General features: G+C 37.4%; 1 protein-coding gene across 3 annotated transcripts in view; it reads right to left on the bottom strand.

Annotated features, from left to right (window-relative positions):
- Positions 1–4,815: 4,815 nt before the first annotated feature.
- The window catches only part of NAB1 (NGFI-A binding protein 1), a 43,078-nt gene continuing 23,169 nt past the window's right edge, over positions 4,816–24,724 (bottom strand). For 2 of the 3 annotated variants that reach the window (XM_053215439.1, XM_053215438.1), the window contains exons 4-8: positions 24,037–24,088; positions 12,931–13,020; positions 11,113–11,275; positions 9,044–9,157; positions 4,816–7,347 (exon numbers count right to left, since the gene is read on the bottom strand). In XM_053215439.1, the coding sequence (XP_053071414.1) occupies positions 7,259–7,347; positions 9,044–9,157; positions 11,113–11,275; positions 12,931–13,020; positions 24,037–24,088 (508 nt within the window). In that variant the 3' untranslated portion in view covers positions 4,816–7,258. The remainder of the gene's footprint in view (positions 7,348–9,043; positions 9,158–11,112; positions 11,276–12,930; positions 13,021–24,036; positions 24,089–24,724) is intronic. The other variant, XM_053215440.1, reaches the window with a different exon arrangement.

The raw sequence follows: 24,724 nt of genomic DNA, 5'->3' as shown, positions 1-24,724 counted from the left end.
TCCCAGGGTCAAAGGCATGGATAGTTTTCATCCGATTGGTTAATATGTTCCTTTCTCATGAGCCAGACATTTATTTTAATCTGTTGTCAAGTACTGCCACTTTATCATCAATGATCTTGATTGCTGTCTTGATTGCTGTCTTGATTGCTGTACTAGTGCGTGTCCCTCAAGGGCAGGGACCGTGCCTCGAGATCTTTGTGTTCCTAGTTCCTAATATTGTGCCTGGGTATTTTTAAGCAGGTGGCTTAATGAATGCATGATTGGGTAGCTTTCATTCTTGTTCTCCCTGGTCCTGATTCTCACTGCTCACTTTGGCCACCTGAATGTTGGACACTGCTATAGTATCCTAGTCGCTCCTTCCATACCTCAGAGCCAGAATCACACTCTTTGGGGGCTCCTTGAAACACCTTAAGGATCCAATTTGTATTACTTTGCTCTTATGTTCCAGACATTTTTGGACTGTTTCACTACCCTCCCGAAAAGCTTCTAATTGCTTCCCAAATTAAACCAGAACTTTGTGGGAGTTTCAAAAGATTTCATTGAATGGACATGATATCCTTTCTAGATGTTTCCTCTCTAATAAAATTTTTGTTTGAAGTCTTTGCTCTAGTCTGTTAAATTTTCTAACGGTACTTGAATGTGACTTTTCTGCTCCCCCATTGTGGGCCTATCCCAAAGCAGTGCAATGTCCTTTTACTCCTCTGCTTAAATACCTGCCTTCAGAATGGCTCGATATTTCCTTCCTTTAGGAAGTTTCTGCTGGAATCTAGACACCACTAACAACTTAACCAGCTGATCACTTGGTTCAAAGGAAATTTAACAGAACAGGGTGCATGCGGTCTTGCCATCAAATATGCAGAATGGCCCAAGTTACTACTTACTAGCTCTGTGATAACTAATTACCTAATCTTAAGACCTGTTTTCTCATCTGCAAAATGGGTTGATAGTTACTTCCTGGAGTTGGATTAAATGTACAGCAAATGGCCCAGTGCTAGGAAATGGTAAATGTGATACATGGCAGTAATACAATTACCACAGGATTAAGAGTATAAGCCTGTTTTTAGGTCATTTGCTTTCCAAAGCAGAACTAGTTGTCTTTTTAATAAGGGAACATAGAAAGTGACTTATTTCTCCTGTTGAAAGTCGTGGGAAATTTGATCTTTCTTCTTACTTTTAAATATTACAACAGAGGCACCCAAGTGGCCCAGTTGGTTAAGCGTCTGGCTTTGGTTCAGGTCATGATCGTACAGTTTGTGAGTTCAAGCCCCACATCAGCTTCTGCGCTGATGGTGCGGAGATGGGATTTTCTCTCTCTGCCCCTCCCCAACTTGCACGCTGTCTCCAAATTAATAAATATATAAACTTTAAAAAATACTTTTATTCTCTTTGAATAAATTAGGTAACCTCAAATTTCTTACCTTGAACTGTTAATTTTTGAAAAGTTAATTTTTAAATAAGTGCAAATTGCTTTTTTAATACCCTAAGCGTTGGAGTTAAGTAGGTGGCTGTTTCTGTGGTATCCTTCTCATTGTACAAGCTGTCTTGTCTTCTCATCAGTAAAAATCAGAAAGATGTGGTCCAATCTGAGACTTAGCCAATGCACGTAAAAGAAATTCACTCAATCCGTATATGGATGTGTTCTGATGACAGAGTTCACTGGCTGAATTCAGAAAGGAAAAGGATGACCCAGTTCATTTTAACTGCTGATGGAAAAGATCCTTACCTTATGCTGTTGGGAATCTGAGGGTGGAAAGTGTGTGCTTTAAAAAAAAAAAAACAACAACAACTAAGTAAAATGATGTGACTTCTGGAGGGCCTACAGTAGAAGAAGATGCTACCAGAGAAATCACTGTCTTGTGTGAAGGGTAATAAATAGGGTATGGGGCTAGACCACGAGTGTCTGGTTTAACAGTTCACGGTTGACGATGGTAGGTCGTCTCAGAAAATTAGAAAATGCTTCTGCTAAGCCAGTTACCGGTAAGATCCCACCTACGTATGCACTACTTCAATATCTTCCCACATACTTGAGCCTAAGTGACCTGTCAGCAGAGGGTATCTGTGACAGTCGTAAGAGAATGGCCTTGCTTGCTTAGGATTGTATGTGGGTGTTGAACATGGCGCTTTAAACATAAATTTATGAGGTGCAAACTTCTAATGCAAAGATGACTCATAGAGTTTCAGAATGTGTAAATATGAAGCACAATCTAACTTACCCTGTCACTGGTGCTCACCCACAGCAAAACTGGGCTGTTTACCAAACTGTTTGCACTGCCAGGACATTCACAAAATTGGCCATCCTTCCTGAGTTGGTGAGAAAAATTCTCGGGCTGGTGTTAACATTTGTGTGGCACTACCCTCTTACCTTGAACAACTGTTCTGTTTATGTAACCTGCATCTGCAACATGTTTGGTGGCAATATTCAATTAACTTTATTTCTCTGAGTTTGTGAAGAAGTCAGTTGTTTTGGAGAAGTTCCACTGGAAAACTTAAGTAGACAGCAGTTGTATAATAAAATAAAAAAGTTAAGAGGAAACTTCTCTCTAAAGTGTCTGGAATCGGTCAATAAGAATAAAATAGAAAGAGGACGTAAATACACATTTCGTATGTATGTTGAAAAAAACCTAAGATTAGTATTTTATGTGATTCATTTTCGAGGTTCTTGTTTGAGAGTTTTATCCAATCGCTACGAAAATGTCAGAAAAATCTCCTTTAGCTAAAGATGAACTAAACTTTGAAAATAGGTATTTAGCTGTCAGAAGAATAACCTTGGAAACTGTGACCAAACAGACACAACCAGGAGACCCAGAATTCAATAAGATGTTTTAATACTTAGAAGTTTCATGGCCTTTAAAAGACAGGAAGGATATGAAAGAATAAAGAAAGAAAGAAGCTTAGTTAACCAATTCTGTAAGCAGAACCAGTCATTATTCATTGTTCCCTTAAAAGTGATTGTTAAAATTTTCTCCACTGATAAAGACTTGCAAGTTGGAACTTAAAAACTAAATTTCCGATTAGCTTTTTCTGCACACATACAAAAAATAAAAAGACCTTCAAGGTAATTAAAAAATTTTTTTCAAAGGTCGGTAGAAATGGAAGTCAGAGAAGAGGTTTTAAAGCTTTAACCAGTGCATACTCAAAAAGTAAGAAAAACTCTGGCCCTCGCATTTAGCTTTTGGTCACTTCTATGTAAAATAAGAATCATCTTACAGAGTCAGTAAGGAAATAGTTAACAGTAGGGTTTTTTTTTTAAGATTAAACGGGTTTACAATAAAAATAAATTTCTGAACATTGGCTCATTCTTTTATTAATTTTGGAGGCCCACTTGAGAATCTCATTTATGAGGACACCCACGGATAATAATAAATAAATAAGCCTGGATTCCCTGAAACAACACCCAGGCACACAGCTGGACCATAAGGTGGTTTTTAGTTAAATAGCAGCTACCATATTTGGTTATATGCTTTAAGCTGTTACAAACACAAAACATTTACTCAACTCTAACTTTAGCTGTTTACTTAACTGAATTCATTTCCTATAAGAGACATACCTCCTCAATTTCAGTAGGTTAATACGTTGATTTTCTTTTTAAGTCTCAGTGCAATAAGTGAAGTTACAAGCATACAAGTAAAAGAGGTATCGTGTCAATAATACTTTTTAACATTTGAGCAGCCAAGTATGTGAGAAAATTCCTTGCATGCTTATTTAGGTTTTAAGTCTTAAATGCCGCCAACTATAATTGTAAAGGTACACTAGGAGCTAGTAGCCTCATAATCACCGCGTCCTAAAGCTTTTACAAGTGGTTTTGCTAATTAAGGACAAGAAAAAACACAATTTCCCCCTGCCTTTTGACAGGTTCAGTGGGCCGGTCAAAAGAATTACTATCCTGGCAAGCAGATGTAACTGGCATTCAACTTAAAAAAAAAAAAAAAAAAACAACCTAATAATTTTTTTTTTAAGTGGCCTCAAAGAGAAATGCGCAACCGCTATGGCTTTTCATCACATCTCATGGCCTTCTGTTAACTATTCTAGTCGTGGCTGATCTCTTCTGCATCTCAATCACTAAATATGCTTTCTTTCACCTGTGCAGTGCCTACTCCCATAATGCCTACTAAACACAGAATACACATAAATGTCAGCTCCTTATTCATCCCAAGTCTGTAACGCATGAAAATCTGTATTTTTATCTGAGTGGTATTAGTTCCAATTCAACTAGGTATTGGATTCACAAAGGGCAAGGATCATGTCTTAGGTTTCCTCTGTGGCCTCCACCCTCATCCTACCATCTAGCACAGTGTTGGGACACAATGAAGCTCTTTATTAACCCACCAAACTCATCAATTAAAACTTCACTGCAAAGCTTTTGCTAATACTCTACCACAGTTTGGCTCAATATCATGTAATTAGCTGTAACACTGAGGCCAAATCACATTAACACTTTATAAATATTAGTGTATCATAAATGTTAAATCCTAATGTTCCTCCTTTAATTTATTGTTGGTTAGATATGGTGGATAGTTTTTACAATGTCTTTGTAAACTTCTCTTAAGTGAGAACAATATAAACCAAACGCCATCCCCGACAGAGTCAAATTAAGTACCTGTTTGCCAAGTAACTTTCTAGAAATGAAGGCAGACAATAATATTTAGTTTCTAGAAATGAAGGCAGACAATGATATTTAGTTTTGACTTAAAGAGAGAAGTCCTGGCCCTGGCTCCTAACACCCAAGTCCAGCCCAAAAAATCACAGAGGGGAGGCAGAGAAGGCTACTAATACCTACTGTGAAAAGTGGTATGCAGAAAGTTCTATACACATAAATGTGTGAGGCACAGAAAATCTTTATTGCCACAGGAAGCAAGTGCACTCGTCCCACCTCACCAACAGATTTAAGAGTCACAGAAACGCAGACTTCACATAATAAAGTACAACACAGACTTGGGGAGAAATGGTCCCTTGGACTATATTGGCTGTAATACTGAGGTAACCAATTGACCTTGTTCAGTGAAAATACCTCCAACACAATGAAAAAAATCAACTAATTATAACATCCAATTCATATATACAATTCAAATAAAAATATATATTATTTGCTTCAATGTATAGCAAATTTAATACATTAGTGTTTACAAAATAAAAACTGTATTCTACTGAAATTTTTCTTGTGCTTCCCCCTTATCACTAAGCTTGAAAGACCAGGAAAGTATGATACTTACGGAAACTTATTTATGGATTTAAAGATGCAGTTTGTGGGGCCACGAAAGATGGATAAATATTAGTTGGAAGATTACCGCATCTTTAAAAATTGTTGCTTATTAAAATCTACAAACTTGAACTGTAAGACACAATTAAAAAAAACCCACAAAATTTCTCAAAATAGATTAGAATACAGGAAACGTTTCATGAAACTACTGAGATACTAACCAGTTCTATGGCTAATATTAAAAACTGAACAATCTATTTAAATCATACTCCTACTATTTCTACACAGTGAACAATACCACCACAATAATCAACCTCACGCTAGCAACGAAGTTGCAAGGTCCATAAAAAGCTTCTTCAGTGGGCTAAACACTATGGTACAATTAAAACATTCAGGTAGGGGAAAGAGCCTTTCAATAGTATAAAAGTTGTTTACTGGTGTTTCTACTGTAAAGCTATTCTACATATCAAAATGAAAAAGCAATTATATATGTGACAGTGATCAGAGACTACAGTCCCGACATTTCATCCAACATTTGGCTGATGAATTTTAGTATAACAGAGTACAACTGAGTATTTTGTACACAATTATGACCTAGAGCAGAATTAAAAACAAAAAAAACCCACATATTCAACTCAGTATGCTGTTGTCAGCAATATCTGGGTTTAGATGAATCTGGAGGAAGTAGGTAAAGCGGTCAAGTGTCTTCTTTTAAACCAAAAGAAAAAATGTAAATTGGTAGAAATAGTATTTGGTTTTTTTAAACTATGGATTCCAATGTGAAATTCTCCTAAGTATGCAAGTACATTATTAACATTTAAGCACACCCCCATAAATATGCACACAGCCCACTAATTAGGGGGAAGAAATTAAAACATACTTTCAAGCTAAAATGAATTTTAAGAAAAAAACTGCAGACACAAATATGAAAGGTCCACAAAATTGTAAAATAAATAACAAATACAGGTGTCAACTAAATGTCCACAGAATTATGCCTGCAAATGTGGATGTAGTGATTGTCCACACTTGTTACGGTCTGGGTGGTGAGACATTCCCCAGGGAGAGCCACCTACTTTCTCAGACTCTATCTAGGACATAAAGAAGAATTTCTGGATATAAAATGGTTCTTACTCTATAATACTATATATTATAGCCTTTTTACTAGTCACCATCCTTCTCACATTTGAGGTTAACTTATTATGCCTTAATCTATTCAACACATTCTTAAATAACAATGTTTAAGTCAAGGCTTTTACACATCAGTTCACTTGTTTCAAATACTCTGTCCAAGTAATAGCTTCCTATTTTTGTTACGATATAATGATATAATGCAATCTGAGTCGACTAAGTAAGAGATTTGCTACTCTAGTGCCCATTTTTAAACTTACTTTAGTATTTATTAATTGCATAAATGTGCCTGATTAAGCCAGCAAAAGTGACATTTTACTACTAAAAAAGACACATTTTCTATTAAAATCAGTTTTATCAAATATTAAATACACAATATTTTTCTTGGTTTAAATTAAGCCATTTGCTTTCCATTTTTCCAAAGTCATTGCAACCTTGCCAATAACTACATCACTTAAACTTTCTTTACGACTGCAAAGATCTAAACTCTAACAAATAATAATATCTATGCTAAATACACTTAAAAGTAGACAGTGAAATTTCAAGTAAAATAAACTGTATCCACATCTATTGGACCAAACAGGTCTCCACATCTAGCTTTTACTTCTATAAATTACACAAATACATTGTACATTCTTAAATAATGAATGCTTACAATATTAATTTGTAAGCTTTTCCACGTAAAATGACTTACACAGGAATGTGAATGGATCAATATTTCTGTTACAGATTGCAACATTCTCTCAATTTTCTCTTTTGTGGCTGTTGTTTTGTCTTCCTGGTTTCCACAGACTACTGTATCAATCCTTATGCTTTGGCTATGAAATCTGTTTGAGCTGAATGAGGCAACGTTGGTTATTAAGGCTTATTTCTATGATGGAGCATTATCCTTAAACTGAATGCCATTTCCAGAGAACAGTGGGAGAATCACAGCTATCTTGAATCTTCAGGCTCTGTTTTGATGACTTTCTTTTCTAAAGTAAAAGCTGAGTGAGGGTAGTCTTTTAAAATCCCAAGACTCTCTGCATAAAAATGGAAACAGGGTGTGTTGATACTTTAAATCAATGGATCACAAAAAACAAATTCAAACATATGAAACAAATCCCCAAAATCCACAGCAAACAGTATCAACTATTCATAATTCAGCAATTCCATAAAAACATTTTATGTTTATAGAGTTTGTGATTAAGAGCTTCGATTCTGGATTTAAATTCCATCTCTGCCAATTACTAGCTGTGTACATCTCCAAGCAACGTACACACCTCTCTAAGCCTTAGTATCTTTCTTCATCTGTAATATGGGGATAGTATCTATATAGTGCGGCATGAGAGTTAAATGATGAAAGGCACAAAAAAGCATTTAACAAATAGACCATATTTTTATTAAACATTTGGTTCAACATGATAAAAAAATATATGCGAAATAAAATGGGTCACACGTATACAAAGTTACTGGCTAAAATATTTAATCACTATCAATGAAAAAAAGAGACAAAAAAATCTTCCACATTTCAACATAGAACTATCTTTAAAAGTATCTCCAGCCATGACACATGATAGAAGAACGAAGACTACTTTCATAAGGAACCATTTCCTGGAGTCAGGTGTGTGCAGTTATTTCAACCTCACAAAAACACCAGAGAATAACAGCATAGAGCATTGATAGGAAGCACTAGCACTAAAAGACAAATATATATGCACACACTTTGAAAAGGATTCTAGAAATGTAACCAATACGAATAGCTGATCCGAAATTAGTTCAATTTATGAATTTACTCTCTCTATGAAAAAGTAGATTTTAAATTTAGCAAGAGTATAAAAACAGTAGCTACCATTTACTGAATTCCTATCAGCCAGGCAATTCTATATATATATGCTATCAACCAGACAATTCTATATATATGCTACCTGTAGAACACTCATTAACTCCATGCGGTAGAAATGATACTTGTTTTACAGATGAAGCAATGGACTTCAAGTGAAGTTACTTTAACTCAAAGGCTGAGCGATACTACATATTTTCAAATGGTGTTGTTCTCTAATACTGTGTCTAACTCACTTTTTCTTGGGTGAAAATAGGTAAACATCTAACAGTAATAAGGAATAACTTTTCCTTTATGGAGTTCCGTTTACTTCGAAAATATAAATATCACCCCCAAAATGCATCTGTAAGAAAAGTTTAGACTTGGTGTACAGGGTTTTCTTAGTATGAAAAGAAACATGTAATCCCTCAATTTCACATTATGAAAGGCTGGAAAAAGGTAATTACATAAATCAGCCATGTATTATTTGGTTTTAAATCTTGTATAAAAGTAACCATTAGTGTAATAGCTAATCAAAATAGTATCAACCTTCATAAGCTTCTGTCAATTCTTTGGAATACCATTTTCTAAAAAAGATTGGCTAATGGGGCACCTGAGTGGCTCAGCCAGTTAAGACCCTAACTCGGGGTCAAGCATCCCAGGGTCATGAATTCAAGCCTACTTTATACAAACAAACAAAAGACTTGCTATTATTCGAGCAATCTATTATTTCCAAAAGGAGAAAAACTGACTAGTAACATTGTTAGTAAATTACTTTTTTTTTTTTTTTTTTTTGGCGGGTGGGGGGTGGACACGGGGTGGGGGGGGGGGAGTAGGGAATGACAGTGGAGGGCAGGAAAACAGAATTTAAAGATATTTTATTCCAGTGTTACTCTAATAATATCCCATATTCTTACCTGACTGGGACTTTGCCTCACTGGGATAAAGTCTACTCAGCTCTCCATCCACCACAAAATGATGGGGTTGTCTGTTCTGTAAATTAGGCATTCGGAGATTCAAAGGTCTTTCTCCTAATGAAAAGGGGGAAAAAAGCAACATGAACAATACTAAAAACACTTTGTGGTTTTTCTTAAAAATAAGTTTTCACAAATTGCCTGAACACTCCTTAGGAAAGAAGTAAGGAAGGCCAACAGGCACTGAACAATTTGAATAAGAGTTAGAGAAATATCTTAAATGATAACTTAAGAGGGAAATGGCAATTCATGCTAGTTCCAAGGTTTATGAATCTGCCAGGACATTAAGACTGAAACATGAACTAAACAAAAGACTGGGATTTCCAGTAAGCACTCCAGCTTTAGCATGTAATACATCCCCCGAGTAAGGCATTTTCTTAGCAGTGCAACCATTTTATTTACCAAGACATGTCATTCACTATATAATAACACTAGAGACAGAGAAGGCTTCAAGCAACTTCCTGTTAACAACAAAGTCTATGGTAAATCCATGAAGACAGAATTAGCACAGATATGGTAATAACGCTTAATGCACCAAATCCTATTCTCTGTCATAATCCTAAATCCATCACACAGAGCTGACTGCTACCCCACAGTGCACTGTCCTGGTTTCACAAATTAAGAGTCACCAAATCTTTCATTAATTTTGCTTTTGCAAAATTAACCCTTTTGAGTCTTAACTGTCAAGGATGACTTAGAGAAGTTAAACAAGACCTCAACTATAAAGTTTCCATAATATTTTAAAAAGGAAGAATGTTCTTCTCCTCCAGTACTCTGAAATCAGCTGACATATTTTACTCTACATTTGGCGAATGCTTATTAAGATGGTATTGTTACTGGGGCACCTGGGTGGCTCAGCTGTTAAGCATCTGACTTTGGCTCTGGTCATGATCTCACAGTTCTGAGTTCAAGCCCCTCTTTGGGTGAAGCCCACTTCTCTTTCTTTCTCTGCCCTTCCTGGGATTCTCTTTCTGCCCCCTCGCTCACTTGCGCCCTCTCTCTCTCCAAAAAACAAAACAAAACAAAACAAAAAAACATGGTACTGTTACTTAGAAAGAAATCTAGTATTTTGACAGTAGTAACCACTCTCTAGAAAACTGTAATAATATGTAAACAAAACAAAAAAGACGGTTCTACAAAAATTATTGTTTTTCTTCAGACACATATCACTATTTGAAACTAGTTATTATCTTCCTCCACTGCAGCATAAGCTCCAAGCCAGCAGGGACTTAACTTCACCGATGCATCTTCAGTGCCCAGAAGGATGCCTGGCAGCACCCAGGAAATACTATGAGTAAATGACAATGACTTGAGATTTTCTTCATGTGTGAATACAAAAAAATGAAAATAATTTTTAAAATGATAAAAATACTCATGAATCATAGCTTTCTAAACCTAAGTGTCTAAGAGAACAATCTCCAACATACCACACAAAATATTTTCATAGGGACTGTGGGCCAATCTAAAGCCTGAGAGAATACAAAATTTCTTCAAGTCTCTCTATTTGTATACTATCTCTACAAATCTCAACTCTCGTCACAGTACTTTAGAAGCAGTTAACCATATTCCCTTAGAAACCAAATGTTATAAATTTCATAGATAAATCTGTTTTTGAAGTCTAAAAAAGTATGAAGTTGTGGTCTTTTAAAAAATGACAAACGTCTCCCATGGAATCAGTTTCCTGGGGGGAAATGATCTGTAATGTTTACATTTCCCATTCCCACTCACCCTTTACAAAATACATGGCAAATCCATGTGTCGGCTACTGTTTAGGGATAATAAAGTAAAAACCAAACATACAAACAAAAAAAAACCCCAAAATAATTACGAGTTACATTTGTAGGATGAATTCCTTCTTTTTAAAAAAGAGACAATTTACCAATTAATTTTTACACAGAATGTATAAAACAGTCTCTCTAAAATATTAAGATTTAAAACTAGGCAAACTTTTGTTTCTCTCTGACGTGCACCTAGCAACTGCGCTAGAAGCATAGGCCACTCTCGAGAGGTACCTTGTCCGTCAGAGCTGTCAGCAGCCAGGCCGTTAGGGCTGTGCTCTTCCGACGTCTGCCTGTACAGCCCCACGGACAGTCTTCTCTCAGCATGCTGCAGTCTCTCACAGCCAGCTGGGGCGCAAAGGAACTCGATCTGCTTTGCCATCACCTTTTCAGGCTGCTAGTAAGTAAAGCAAAAATAAAATCAGTAACTAAAACATTCTACATGATTTTAATGGTTTAAAGATGCCAATTTCAGACTCCAGCAAATATATTTAGTATTCATTAAATTAGTTCGCACATCATGTGGTATACACATTCCATAAATATGCTTAGATGTCTATATCATCATGTTAAAACATAAAATGTTGGATTTTGTGCAAAAGAAAAAAACCTTCCTGCTCATTCTTGAAAGAGAATTCCACTTCAGCTCAAAGGCAAAATAACCTTAGCTTTGTTTCCCAAAGTACTGAGTCCTTTAAAATATTTTTTTAAAAAAGGAACCTCAGAGCAACAGCAACATCTGCTATAATCTGCTTCTAACACACAGGGTGACATCTTGGCATTTTTTATTTTAGGATCTGGCACTACACATGCTCTGATATGATGACAGTATGTTTGGGGGAGAAAAGGTGTAAAATGGCTGTCTAGAAGAACAAGACAAATACATCTCCCACCAAAATCAAACAATGCAAATTATGCAGGAAAAACATGAGTGCCAACAAGAATCTTCACCTTGCTCGTGGAATGAGACTGTGGTATTTCCCAACCAATCGTAAAAAAGACATGCTTTAAAATCACAATTAAGTTGGCTGACATACAAATTATCTCTGTGTGTGTTTTGTAAGTTTCTTCTTTATGTATTGCTTTAAGTTACTTACATGTGACACTGAAAGCACTGTATTTTTGTATTTTGCTAAGCAGGTAATAATCAAAATGCAGACAGGAATCACTATCATTCCATATAAAACAGTAGCACAAGGAAGCTCCTATATAAAATTAGTTACAAAAAATCCTGATTCACAGGAGTAAAAATCAACAGGTGAAAAATATTAATTCAGAGACTGGGATAAAAGCTTATGCTATTTTTCTGAATGCACATAAACCAGATCAAAAGGAACAGTAATGTCGATTCACTCGAGCTTATTAATTGATAAAACTTCAGTAAGATTTCTAAGGAGGAAATGGAGTTTTCATCCTCTGAACAAGACAAAAACAAGACTTGGCACTACTGAATTTGACCCAAAGCAGTCACTAGGCAGAAGATCAACAGGAATAAAACTTCCGGTGTTTTCTAAAAGGTTAAATTAGACCTTTTAACACCTTTTAGAAATGTTAAATTAGATTTAAATTAAATGTTAATTTTCACATACAACAATAAAATAACTCAATAGCAAAAGCACCTGAAGCTACACATTAATTTAAGGATTTTTTTTTTACCATACACGAATTGAAATGATTTAACAATAGCTACCATGGCAATTGATGTTGTGTTGAGAACGAGTTCTAGTTTATCTCAGAGTTGTATTACACACAGCCATAGTCAACATGGCTGTTTTCCTGGTACCAAATTGAGTTTTCTTAGGTAGAGAATCTGTCTTTCTTCCTACAAAACTACAAAGAATAAATATCACTCTATCAAATTCTGCTCATAACCAAATCAAACTACATTGTTGTTGCTATCTTGTTGATACAGCTGTGGATCAGATGACATTTAAAAAACCACCAGAAAGAAATCCAATCCCTGGATGCTTACAACTGAAGCTAGCCGAAGCAGCCATTTGTTGTTCATCGACAGACATTATTAGGAAATGTTAACTGGTGGTTTTACGTTACCTGTGAACTAAGAGCAGCAAGTTCTTCACTCTTAGCTTTAGCCTGCTGGAAGAGTGTCTGCACAGAATCCTGGAAATCTGGAAATCCATCCTATGGACCAAAGCATAAGTCCTTTTTAGTTGGAGTTTGTAAATAAAATATCAGAACTGGGAAGACAGGGCCAAGTAAACAGCTTTAATCCTACAGTTCAAGTAATCATGATTAAAATTTTAATGTATAATACTTCACTTCAGACTTTTATGGTACCAAGTTTATTTCTACAGCTGTAACATCAGTAAAAATACAAATGAAAAAGAGAAAAAGATTTATATGTTTATACATTTCACATAGCATTTCATCTAGTGGTTCAACTAGTAATATTCACTATCTTCATACTGGACATTCTTTTCTTTTTCTTATTTTTGGTTTGAAAACCACCACAAAAATATTTTCATGGAAATAGCATTTTCCATAGCTTAGATTTTCCGATACAATAGATTGCAGAAGTACAATTACAGCAAAGGGATGGACATTTTTATGAACATTTTTCTTTCACATCCTCTACCCAAGGGCCTTCACTGGTTAATCTTACCATAAGTTTTCTTTGCCAGCACTGGGCAGTGTTGGCTTCTTAATTTTTGCCAGTTTGCATTTTGGTATCAATATTCAAAAATTTTTATTACATTTTATCTACTGTAGTTGTGTATACATTTATTTTGTAAATTCTTCTATCACTATAAACTTCAGAAAGGCACTCTGCTTTACAGATTTGATAAATACCCAACTCTACCCTCCAGTTTTCCTAAAGCTTTATCTTGTTTGCTTTGTTTTTTAAATTTAACTCTCTAGTCCATCAGGATTTTATTTTGTTATATGTAATGTTGTAAAGAACCAATGTAAATTTCCTTCGAAGTGCTACCCAATAATCCCGACCGGAATTTCAGAATTCTTCCATGTTGACTTGTGATTTCTCCTTCAGCATTTCATATAAGAGGCAATGGGGATTTGAATTCTCAACACCTGCACTCAAGTTCCAATTCTACCACTTAACACTGGATGAGTTATTTAACCTTTCAGAAGGTTAGTTTCCTCATATGAAAAATAAAGATAAGAGCAACTATCTGTTAGGGTTGTTGTGAGGAGCAAATGAGATACTGCCTTCAGCATGTAATCACTGCTAAATAAGTGTATCAATGCATACTTAATTCTTACATAAAACAGAGCCTACCTCGGGCACTCTACTCCTGGACAATATACCAACTTACATTATTACCACTGTCCACTTTATGTATATATAAAAGTGTCAATCTACTACTTTTCTCAGTTATTTTGTGGGTTTTTTGGTAATTTATTGCTCCACATGAAATTGTTATCTACAAATATGACAGCATGGTTTTAGTAACCTTACTAAAAACTACTAAAGGACTCTTCACAGAAATGGTCATTGACCTCCAAAACATTTCTCCCCTTGTTTCATGAACTATATATTTGTGTAACAAAGGGTAAATCATTAAAAACCAAAGTTCTTATAATAACAGCAGAAAGAGATGTGATAATAACAAAATATTTTATCTTATTTGAAATAAGAGATACGGATTCAAAAGTTTTTCCCCAACAAGGTCTTATTTTTCCACTGCAGAACTCATGTTTTCAAAGATTTCATCTACCAAACTTCTTTTCTTAAGCAGTAATTTACTATTTTAAAATTCAAAGACATGAAATGAAACGGAGTCAGAAGCAAATAAATTTGACATCTTGAGATAATCTCATGTAGCTTTATGGTGGGTAAACATATAATCAACATTTTTATTTTTTAATAGTTATTTATTTATTTTGAGAGAAAGAGAGAGAATGTGAGCAGGGCAGGGGCCCAGGTAGAGAGAGAGAGAGAGAGAGAGAGAGACAGAGACAGAGACAGAGACAGAGAGGGAATGCCAAGCAGGCTCCACACTCTGCGTGGAGCCCAATGTGGGGCTCAATCTCACAACTGTGAGACCATGACTTGAGCCAAAATCAAGAGTAGGACGCTTAACCGACGAGCCACCCAGGCACCGTAGAATTTTTTTAGTATTGAAAAAAGCTTCCTGTCTAGGCCCCTACAAGACCAAAGACACTTGGCTCAGAAGAATGTATGGAATATAATCATTAACGGAGCCAGAATGAACTGCAAGTGTATATAATCTAAGTCTAAATCAAAAGTACACTTTTTTAGCCATTCAGTTTTTCTCTAAGAACTTACTTAGACCTAAAAATCTAACTTTCTCTTTTTAGCAATCTCTCCTTTAAGTTCTGAAGTTCAACAAGGTAAGGTAGTAGAAGACTTGGAAAAGAGAAGCTATCATTTTCCAGGTGACTACCATGTACCACCAATTCCCAACTATCATTTGACATATATTATCTCATTTAATCCCCACCACAAACAACCCTGGGTTTCTCTCATTTTACAGCTACGGACATTGGCTTCAAAGCCTATGCTCAAACAAGAAAGTCCTAGACTTACATACTTATGAAACTCCTAACAATAAACAGAGGCACATCTCTTGGATTTTCATAAGCTGAACGGGTTTAACCCTCTGATTTGTACTGAGTTCCAAATCCAATTGTACTACTTATTTGCTGTGATACTGGACAGACCATTTCATGTTTCTGTCTACTCTGTCTACTCTGCTAACTTTAGAACCATTTTTTTTTTTTTAACATTTATTTATTTTTGAGGCAGAGAGACAGAGCATGAACAGGGGAGGGGCAGAGAGAGAGGGAGACACAGAATCTGAAACAAACTCCAGGCTCTGAGCTGTCAGCACAGAGCCCGACGCGGGGCTCGAACTCACGGACCGTGAGATCATGACCTGAGCTGAAGTCGGACGCTTAACCGACCGAGCCACCCAGGTGCCCCTAGAACCATTTTAAAGAAGCAAAAATTGATAAAGAACACTTAGCACAATGTTTGGCACACAGATATTACCCAACAAATGTCTGCTACTGATATTTATTAAGTTCCCTTTAAAAGCTACCGGATTATGGGGCGCCTGGGTGGTGCAGTCGGTTAAGCGGCCGACTTCAGCCAGGTCACGATCTCGCGGTCCGTGAGTTCGAGCCCTGCATCAGGCTCTGGGCTGATGGCTCAGAGCCTGGTGCCTGTTTCCAATTCTGTGTCTCCCTCTCTCTCTGCCCCTCCCCTGTTCATGCTCTGTCTCTCTCTGTCCCAAAAATAAATAAACGTTGAAAAAAAAAAAATTAAAAGCTACCGGATTTAACCACAGTAAAATAGAGAACACGCTGTTAAGTGACTTACTGCATTTCTATGATATAGCACAGGCAGCTCAGAGATTACTTACATACTAGACATCTTGGGTTTTTAACACTAAAACCAGCAGGACAATATTGACCATACTGGAAGGGAACTATTCTAGTGGAAAGAACAGTGGAAATCTGGAAATACTTGTTTGTTCATTCATACAAAATCTCTTGTTTGCATAATAGGTTCTAGACTCGGTACTCGATGCCTGGACTCCATGCCTCCTGCCCTTCTAGCAAACAGTCTAGAGAAGGCAAGGACGAAGAGATCCCGAGCACAGACGCCGTCAGGGAAGGCTTCCCAGAAGGCATGACATCTAGGCTGAGACTTGAAAGAAGAGAAGGCTGTAGGGAAAGAGAGCAGCTTATATAAAAGCCTGGAGGCAAAAAGAACAGGAGGACACACTTGAGAGGCTGGAGAATATTTAACATAGCTCAGGGAGAAACATAGCTCTCAGGGAGAAAATGAACCCGAACTGTGTTTCTGAAAGTCCAATCTGAATGTGATGGGGGCAATGTACTGGGGGGGCAAGGATGGTGGTAGGGAGACTGGTTAGAAGGCTGTGACCAAGACAGAGAATAGTGGCCTTACAACAGAGAAACACACGAATTCCTAAGATATGGCTTTGGCAACCAGGAGTTTGGTGGTAACATTCTCTAAAGTAATGAATTCAGCACCAAGAAGGAGGCTTGGGAGGGAGCAGAAGGTTGATGAATTCAGTAGGGGACAGGCTACATCTTACACTCTGGAGACCTCTGTGCAGGTAAGTTTGCAAGGCACGTTCACGGAGTTGTGAACTTGGGGCAAGAGTCAGGTTGGATAACCACACTAGAAAATTCCAGCTTCTCAACAAGCCCTGGGTGGGGTGTGCCCAGGCCAGAATCGCCTATATTCCGGTATTTTTAAAGGAACTCACAGAAGAAAGAGTGATCTAGTCTTCTTATGTTAAGAACTAGATGTGTGATCCCAGGTAGGAAAGTTAACTTCATTATTGTTCAATGGAGATTTAAACCATCTGCTTTATCTGCCCAGTAGAGATTTGTGGGGATTCCATGAAGTAATGCAAACAGTGACTCTTGGAAAAGCCCACATTGCTATACAAACATACAGTGGCATCACTGTCAGGATTATTCAACCATGAGAATTTGGAAAAGCTGGAAGGGGTAACTTCAAACTCTACATGTATGCGCAAGTTTTTGGGAAATGGACACTGCTCCTTCATTAATAAAGAGACGTAAAAACATGCAATAAGCAATAAACAACAATATCCAAGTAATGAGTGGTCTGTCTCTGTAATGAAGACGTTAGTCATTCTGATTTTCTCCCACAGTCTTTGATAGTTCTTTACGGAAAAATACAGGACTGAGGAGCTATCACTACATGATCTAGGTTTCAGGTACCCAAAATATGTGGCTTAGAAATAAAAGTGAGAACATTCCCAAGAAACTGGTGTCTTTCATATTATGTTTGGTGCAGGACTTTTGTTATATGTCTCTCAAGCTTTTTTCCCAAGAACCAGCTGTACCACGCTATGAGCAATTTATCTTCATGTCATATTCTTGGCTGCTGCCATTAATCACAGTGTTCCCTTACTGGTGAGACTCTGATTCTGAGCACTGAGAAAATAAAAGACACAGGGTGGGATGCTGTTCGTGACCTAATTACTCTCATCCCACTGGTCTCCACCCCCATTCCTCCTCAACTTTCCCACCAAATACCGGCAAGCTTTAAAGCCACTGCTTAGCTGTCTTTAAAATGACTTGTTCCAACAGATGTTCTCAGCCTCACACGTGCATTTTCCTTTTTTTTTTTTCTACTCACACTTTCTATATGAATAGCAGATTGTAATGCTTCTGTTTTTCTGATCCAGAGGGGAAGAGTCTACATCAAATTAGACCAGCTTTCTCTCAATAGCTTAGTAACAGCGTAGGTGGATGTTCTGACCCTCTTCCCTCCCCCTGCCTCCCTCTCCCACCCCCACCCCCCTGGAACTGCTAGCAGATGTTTCCTCTAAGTCTTTCTTCTTCAAAACCCCAATTCTCTGACTTTCTGGACTCTATTAACAAACTGCATTTCTTTCATGCAGTTATCTCTGATTGCTTGGCACTCCCAGCCCACACAGGATCAGGAATGCTGTCACCTCCCATCTCTCTCCCTAGTTTCCAGCAATGTCAGTGAACGAAGAAAACTTACAGATGAGATTGGAACAGTAACCACCATATCCTTCCTCTCTTCCAAGACACTACTTACAACACTGAAGGTAATGACAGGGTTTGTTCTGAGAACATGTTATGTTCTTAATGAAAAAGAAAGGCTATCAACTGAAATCTATTTTAATTAATATTTAAAAAAAAATTTTTTTAAATCTTTATTTTGAGAGAGAGACACAGTGTGAGCAGGGGAGGGGTAGAGAGAGGGGGAGACACAGAATCCAAGGCAGGCTACAGGCCCTGAGCTGTCAGCCCAGAGCCCGACGCAGGGCTCGAACCCACGAACTGTGAGATCATGACCTGAGCCAAAGTCGGACACCTAACCGACTGAGCCACCCAGGTGCCCCTAATTAATATTTTTTAAAAATGAGGGAAAGATATGAGTGCCAGGGACTTTGGCTGTTGGTTTTTCACCTCCTTTAGTTGTCAAGCTGTCTTAAACACACTGTCATAGGTACAGTATACGTAAATCAAGCTAATTTTTCTTGATTTACTCAGTTTAACCTCCTTCCAAAAACAGTGCTTTTCCTCATGCTAAGCATTTAGTTTGACAAATGGTAACGTCTTATATTTAAATACATTTTGTAATTTATGTTGTTAAATTTTCTACTCAAAACTTAATTGTTCAGATAAGCTTCCTTGAAACAGAAAATGGTAACTGCCACCCTTTCCCCTTTCTTCAAAGACTTCAGTTGCTATACACGCTTGGCTTTTCATACCAGACTAGCAGGAGAAAAGGTATAATTCTAACAGTGTTTTTATAGCCAAGGTTCATGAGCACCCAGGAAGGTAGTTCTGCTTTGCAGTTTAGGAGTCAGACCTAGATTAGGAGCCCTGGCTCTGCCACTAGATAGCAATGCGGCAACTTGAGCAGGCTCCTGAGACTTCATGGGGGTCTCCTTGGCTATACACAGAAATCATAAAGCCTCCATATAATGAGAGACAGGAAGGTTTGTGATCATGAATTTCAAATGCCTAGCAGGGACAGGCATACAATACATTCAGGAAAAAGCAGTTATTTTTCCAAGTGTCCCAGAAATTAGGTTTGGGGTTTCTGATGAAAAAGGAAAGAATAAACATAATTCATTTTTATTTTAGCTGAAAGTGGATTTACACAAAGGGTTGTATTCCAGGTGGACAAGTTATTCATCTAGCCTTGACAGGAGAAATATTCCCAAGCCTTGCTTACTAACCTACAGGGTTGAAGAGGTGCCTTCCCTAGAGGCTCCACTGAGTTACCCTAAGGCCTCCCCAAGCTAGCAACCTTTTTCCTCTGTGTCCACTTCATTATTCTAGGAATTACAGAAAGAAAGTTCAAGATCTTTATGTTGTTTTGTTTTTTTAATTTTATTTGAGAGAGAGAACATGCAAGTGGGGTAGAGGGACAGAAGGAGAGAGAGAATCTTAAGCAGGCTCCACACTCAGTGTGGGGTGGCCTGACCTGGGGCTCCATGCCATGACCCTGGATCATGACCTGAGCTGAAATCAAGAGTCAGATGCTCAACTAACTGAGCCACTCAGGCGCCCCTAAAATCTGTAGGTTTTTTAATGTCAAGCTTTCCCTGTAGAAAGGAGTGCTACTTAAGGACAGCAGATTATGCTGAGTACTACAATACGTATCCTGTATTAAACAAAAACAATCAAATAAATAGCTAACTATCCTTCAAGGGGAACAACTGGGGTGCTTGGGTGGCTCAGTCTGTTGCAAGTCTGACTCTTGATTTCAGCTCGGGTCAGGATCTCCCAGTTCCTGAGATAGAACCCAGAGCCGGGCTCCATCCTGACAGCAAGAAGCCTGCTTGGGATTCCCTTTCTCTCTCTCTCTCTCTCTCTCTCTCTGACCCTTCCCCACTCGCACTGGCTCACACTCTCAAAACTACCATTACAAAATATCTTTAGGGTGGGAGGGAGGGGAGGGTGGGTGATGGGCATTGAGGAGGGCACCAGCTGGGATGAGCACTGGGTGTTGTATGGAAACCAATTTGACAATAAATTTTATATTAAAAAAAAAATCTTTAAAAGGGAACAACTCACTACATAATAAGAGGAAAAATATCAGACAAGGATTTTAAAACTTCTAGCCAATCCTTCACAAACAGTTCAGGAAATTACATAATTCAGCAACAAGAAAACACTTTCGTTTAGTTTCGTTAGTTTATCCTAATGCACTGATAATGGCATGCAAGAAATTTTTTCTTTCCCTTACGTGTCTATTTGTGATGTCATTTCTATTTTATCTACTGACATTACATTTCTTTTTGTTCATTATAAAAATTATCTTTTTTAAGGGGTGTCTGGGTAGCTCAGTTGGGTGAGCGTCCAACTCTTGGTTTTGGCTCAGGTCATGGTCTCAAGGATCCTTACTTTAAGCCCTGTGTTGGGCAGGCAGGCTCTGTGCTGACAGTGCAGAACCTGCTTGGGATTCTCTCTTCCTCTCTCTCTGCCCCTCCCCTGCTCATGCACTCTTCTCCCTCTCTCTCAAGAAAAATAAATAAGCTTAAAAATTTTTTTCTTAATTATCTTTTTAAAATGAAAAGAAGTCAGCAACTTGGCATGTATGCCAATTGGTTACTGTCAAGGATTTTAGAAACATGAAAATTAAAGACTAAATTCTCATTCATATGGACCTAGTAATTAGTAATCTGCTATAATTTACAACGTACTAAGGTTATCTTTATAGTATATTCTTTTAATAGAGAATTAGTAATTCAAATGAAATAAGAAACACTATGTTCAAAGAATTCTAAAATCTTTCTAGTTGTACTTATGAAGTCCTTGGTGTCAGTCATATATTCTGAACAAACTGTTCTCACTGTTCTCTAAAAATGCACAGGATTTTCTCCTCTGTGTCTTTGCCCATGCTAGATAGACTACCTTTGTGATGCCACTCTACCCTCCACCCCACATCTTTACCTTCTGAAATCCTACCCTTATTTTAAAACCCAGCCCTGGGTGGCTCAGTTGGTTGGTTGAGCGTCCAACTTCAGGTCACGAACTTGCGGTTCATGGGTTCGAACCCCACATCGGGCCCTGTGCTGAAAGCTCGGAGCCTGGAGCCTGCTTTGGATTCTGTGTCTCCCTCTCTCTCTGTTCCTCCTCCGCTCACACTCTCTCTCTTTCTCAGAAATAAATAAAGATTAAAAAATTTTTTTAAAAATAAAATAAACCAGCTCAAACAGTTATCTACTCAACAGAGCCTCCCTTAATCTCTCCTCATGCCAGAAACTCTCCCCTTCGCAGTAGCCACATAGAAAGTAGATCTAGACAAAGCATTAATACTTGATGAAAAGTCTTGTATACTATACAATACTCCTTCTGTCCCTCTACCCCACTTGCATGTTCTCTCTCTCAAATAAAATTAAAAATTGTATAGGTTTGTTACTTTTGGATCATTTGAACAATTTTTTTTGTATAGTATCTGAAGCTAACCCATCTTAAACATTACTCAAGACCTAATAAGAGGTTGATTACAAATATAAGCACAACGTTTTAAATTCTTCCCTTCTTCAAGAACCACTGCTTTAGGCTAAAGTTTTTAAGAAATCAAAGATGCTTAACTATGGCCATTCATTATTTCATCTAACAGATTTTATTAAGTGCCTATTAAGTGCAAGGCACTATTATAAAATCTGAGTATAAAGTAGTGGACAGATAAGAGCTGTACTCTCATCTAATGGGGAAGACTGATAATAAAAATAAATACATAATAGTTTCAGGTACCAGTAAGTGCTATGAAAACATGGGGCGCCTGGGTGGCGCAGTCGGTTAAGCGTCCGACTTCAGCTAGGTCACGATCTCGCGGTCCGGGAGTTCGAGCCCCGCGTCGGGCTCTGGGCTGATGGCTCGGAGCCTGGAGCCTGTTTCCGATTCTGTGTCTCCCTCTCTCTCTGCCCCTCCCCCGTTCATGCTTTGTCTCTCTCTGTCCCAAAAATAAATAAACGTTGAAAAAAAAAAATTAAAAAAAAAAAAAGAAAACAAACAAACCAGGAAAATGAGCCTGAATGTGATTTTGAGGTAAAGGTGCCCTTTTAGAAAGGGAAGCAGGTATGTCAGAGCAAATTCTCAGCTATGAGCTAAAGCCAGGTGAAGAGCTAAAGATCTAGGTAGGGGAACAAACAGTGAGTGATGAGGCACAAATGAGTTTGGCATGTTCCAGCAACAGAAAGTGGGTCAGTGTAGCTGGGACACAGTAAGAATGGGGAAGTGTGGTAGCAGATGAGGCCAGAGATACAAAGTTAGAGTCAGATCATAGAGGATCTTAGATGCCTCAGGAAAAAGTGTAGATTTTATTCTAGGTACAGTAGAAAGCCCTGGAAAGATTTAAGCAAGGAAGGGATTTATGTTTGTTTGTTTCTTTCTTTTTTTCTTTTGTAATTTTTTTTTTTAATTTTTATTATTTTTTTATTTTTGACAGAGCACAAGCGGGGGAGAGGGGGACAGAGGATCGGAAGCAGTCTCTACACTGTCAGCAGTGAACCTGATGTGGGGCTCGAACTCACTAACCGTGAGATCATGATCCTAGCCAAAGTTGGATGCTCAACCGAGCCACCCAGGTGCCCCAGGATTTATGTTTTTAAAAGATAACTGTGGCTTTGGTATGGCTGAAAGATTAGTCCAAACAGATGCTTAGTTAAAATAATGAGAGAATTTAGGATAGTCAAACATAGTTTATTTGTTTGAACTTGAAATTAAATAATGGATGGCTAAGAGAATTAATGACCCCCTCCCCTCCCCCCCTTGTCAATCCCCTGCCCAAGAAAAAAAGGAAGGAGCTCTCTGACTTCAAATTTCTACTCTGCTTCAGACTGGCCTTTAAAAAGTATTTATTCCAAATTAAGGAACAGTGGTTTTGAAACCATTCTATAGTTCTGACAGCCCTAACAAAAGCTCGTTTTTCTTGCTCAACTCCCACCTTACCTCTTGCAAGCCTAAAATCTGAAGGGACAGCCTCAACCACAATCCTCTAAGAGGCTTAATTATAGGCAAGTCTCCATTACTTGCAGCTACTAAATTGTCATTTCTCTCAGATTGTTAATATAAATAAACCTTGGCTCCTCTAAATGTATTTGATAAGATGACTAAATGATGTAAATAAGATTATAAAAGAAATCATTTGGAGCCCCTGGGTGGTTCAGTTGCTTAAGTGTCCGACTCTTGATTGTGGCTCAGGTCATGATCTCACAGTTTGTGACTTGGAGCCCCACATTGAGCTCTGCGCTGATGGTGCAGAGACTGGTTTGGATTCTGTCTCTCCTTCTCTCTGCCCCTCCCCTGCTTGTGCTCTCTCTCTCTCAAAAAAATAGATAGATAGATAGATAGATAAAGTTAAAAAAAAAAAAAAGAAAGAAATCATGTAACCAGGAGAGTTTTAAATCTATAAGCAACACCCACTGACATATCAAGCTGTAATAAAATGACTGGACATCAATCTCATCATTGTTTTCTAAGAATTTCTTCAGTTTCCTAGTTCAAATTAGATACTTCAAAGCAACAAAATTCTATATTGTTTTAAAGATTCCAAAATTCCCATTTTTCACTTGTTCATGGAATATCCTTTTTTTTGGTTTGAATTAGTAAATAAACATTATTAGCATGAAAATATATAATGCATAATCTTACCTCCACTTTAATTCTCTTCGGAGATAATTCATCTCTTTCTCCACATTTTGACCTGAAGAGAAAAACTTGAGAAGGTAAAAAATTTTATCCTGAAGACATCTCAATCTATAAACTTCCACCAAAACATATACCACTGGAACCTTTACACTGGAAGTAAAAGATTCATAGTGAACATGGACATAATAAAGAAGAGACTTTTTATCACTTCTAAATAAAATTAGAAAAATACGCAGACACACTTATACACTTTAAAAGGCCCCTACCTAAGAACTACCCACAAAGAAATTACTTAATAAGTATGTAATGATCACATAATGAAAAAGAAAAAAAAAAATCAAGGAGGTTTACACTGCATGATATCCTTTTATGAATCAGTAGAAACACTTCAGGATAAAATGACCAGTGGCTCTTTAAGATGAATGCTTAAGGCTACATAAGATTAAAATACATTTTGTCTATCTATTGAAACTACAGAGGCATTTTCCCTTGACCTACAGATCCCTCTTCTGGGAAATCTCCCAAAGGTACCTACAGATATTTGAAATACTATGGCCACTTAAACTACAATAAGCCATCAATTCTAAGTTATCCCTCAAAATAAAGACGTTAAAATGTAAAAAGAAAAAAGTATATCTCAGAACCAACAAAATACGTATGATGTTATCTATTATGGTGCTATTTATAATGA

Source organism: Acinonyx jubatus, chromosome C1 (assembly GCF_027475565.1).
Source record: "Acinonyx jubatus isolate Ajub_Pintada_27869175 chromosome C1, VMU_Ajub_asm_v1.0, whole genome shotgun sequence".
Lineage (NCBI taxonomy): Eukaryota > Metazoa > Chordata > Mammalia > Carnivora > Felidae > Acinonyx > Acinonyx jubatus.
This window is presented reverse-complemented; position numbering and strand designations above follow the sequence as displayed.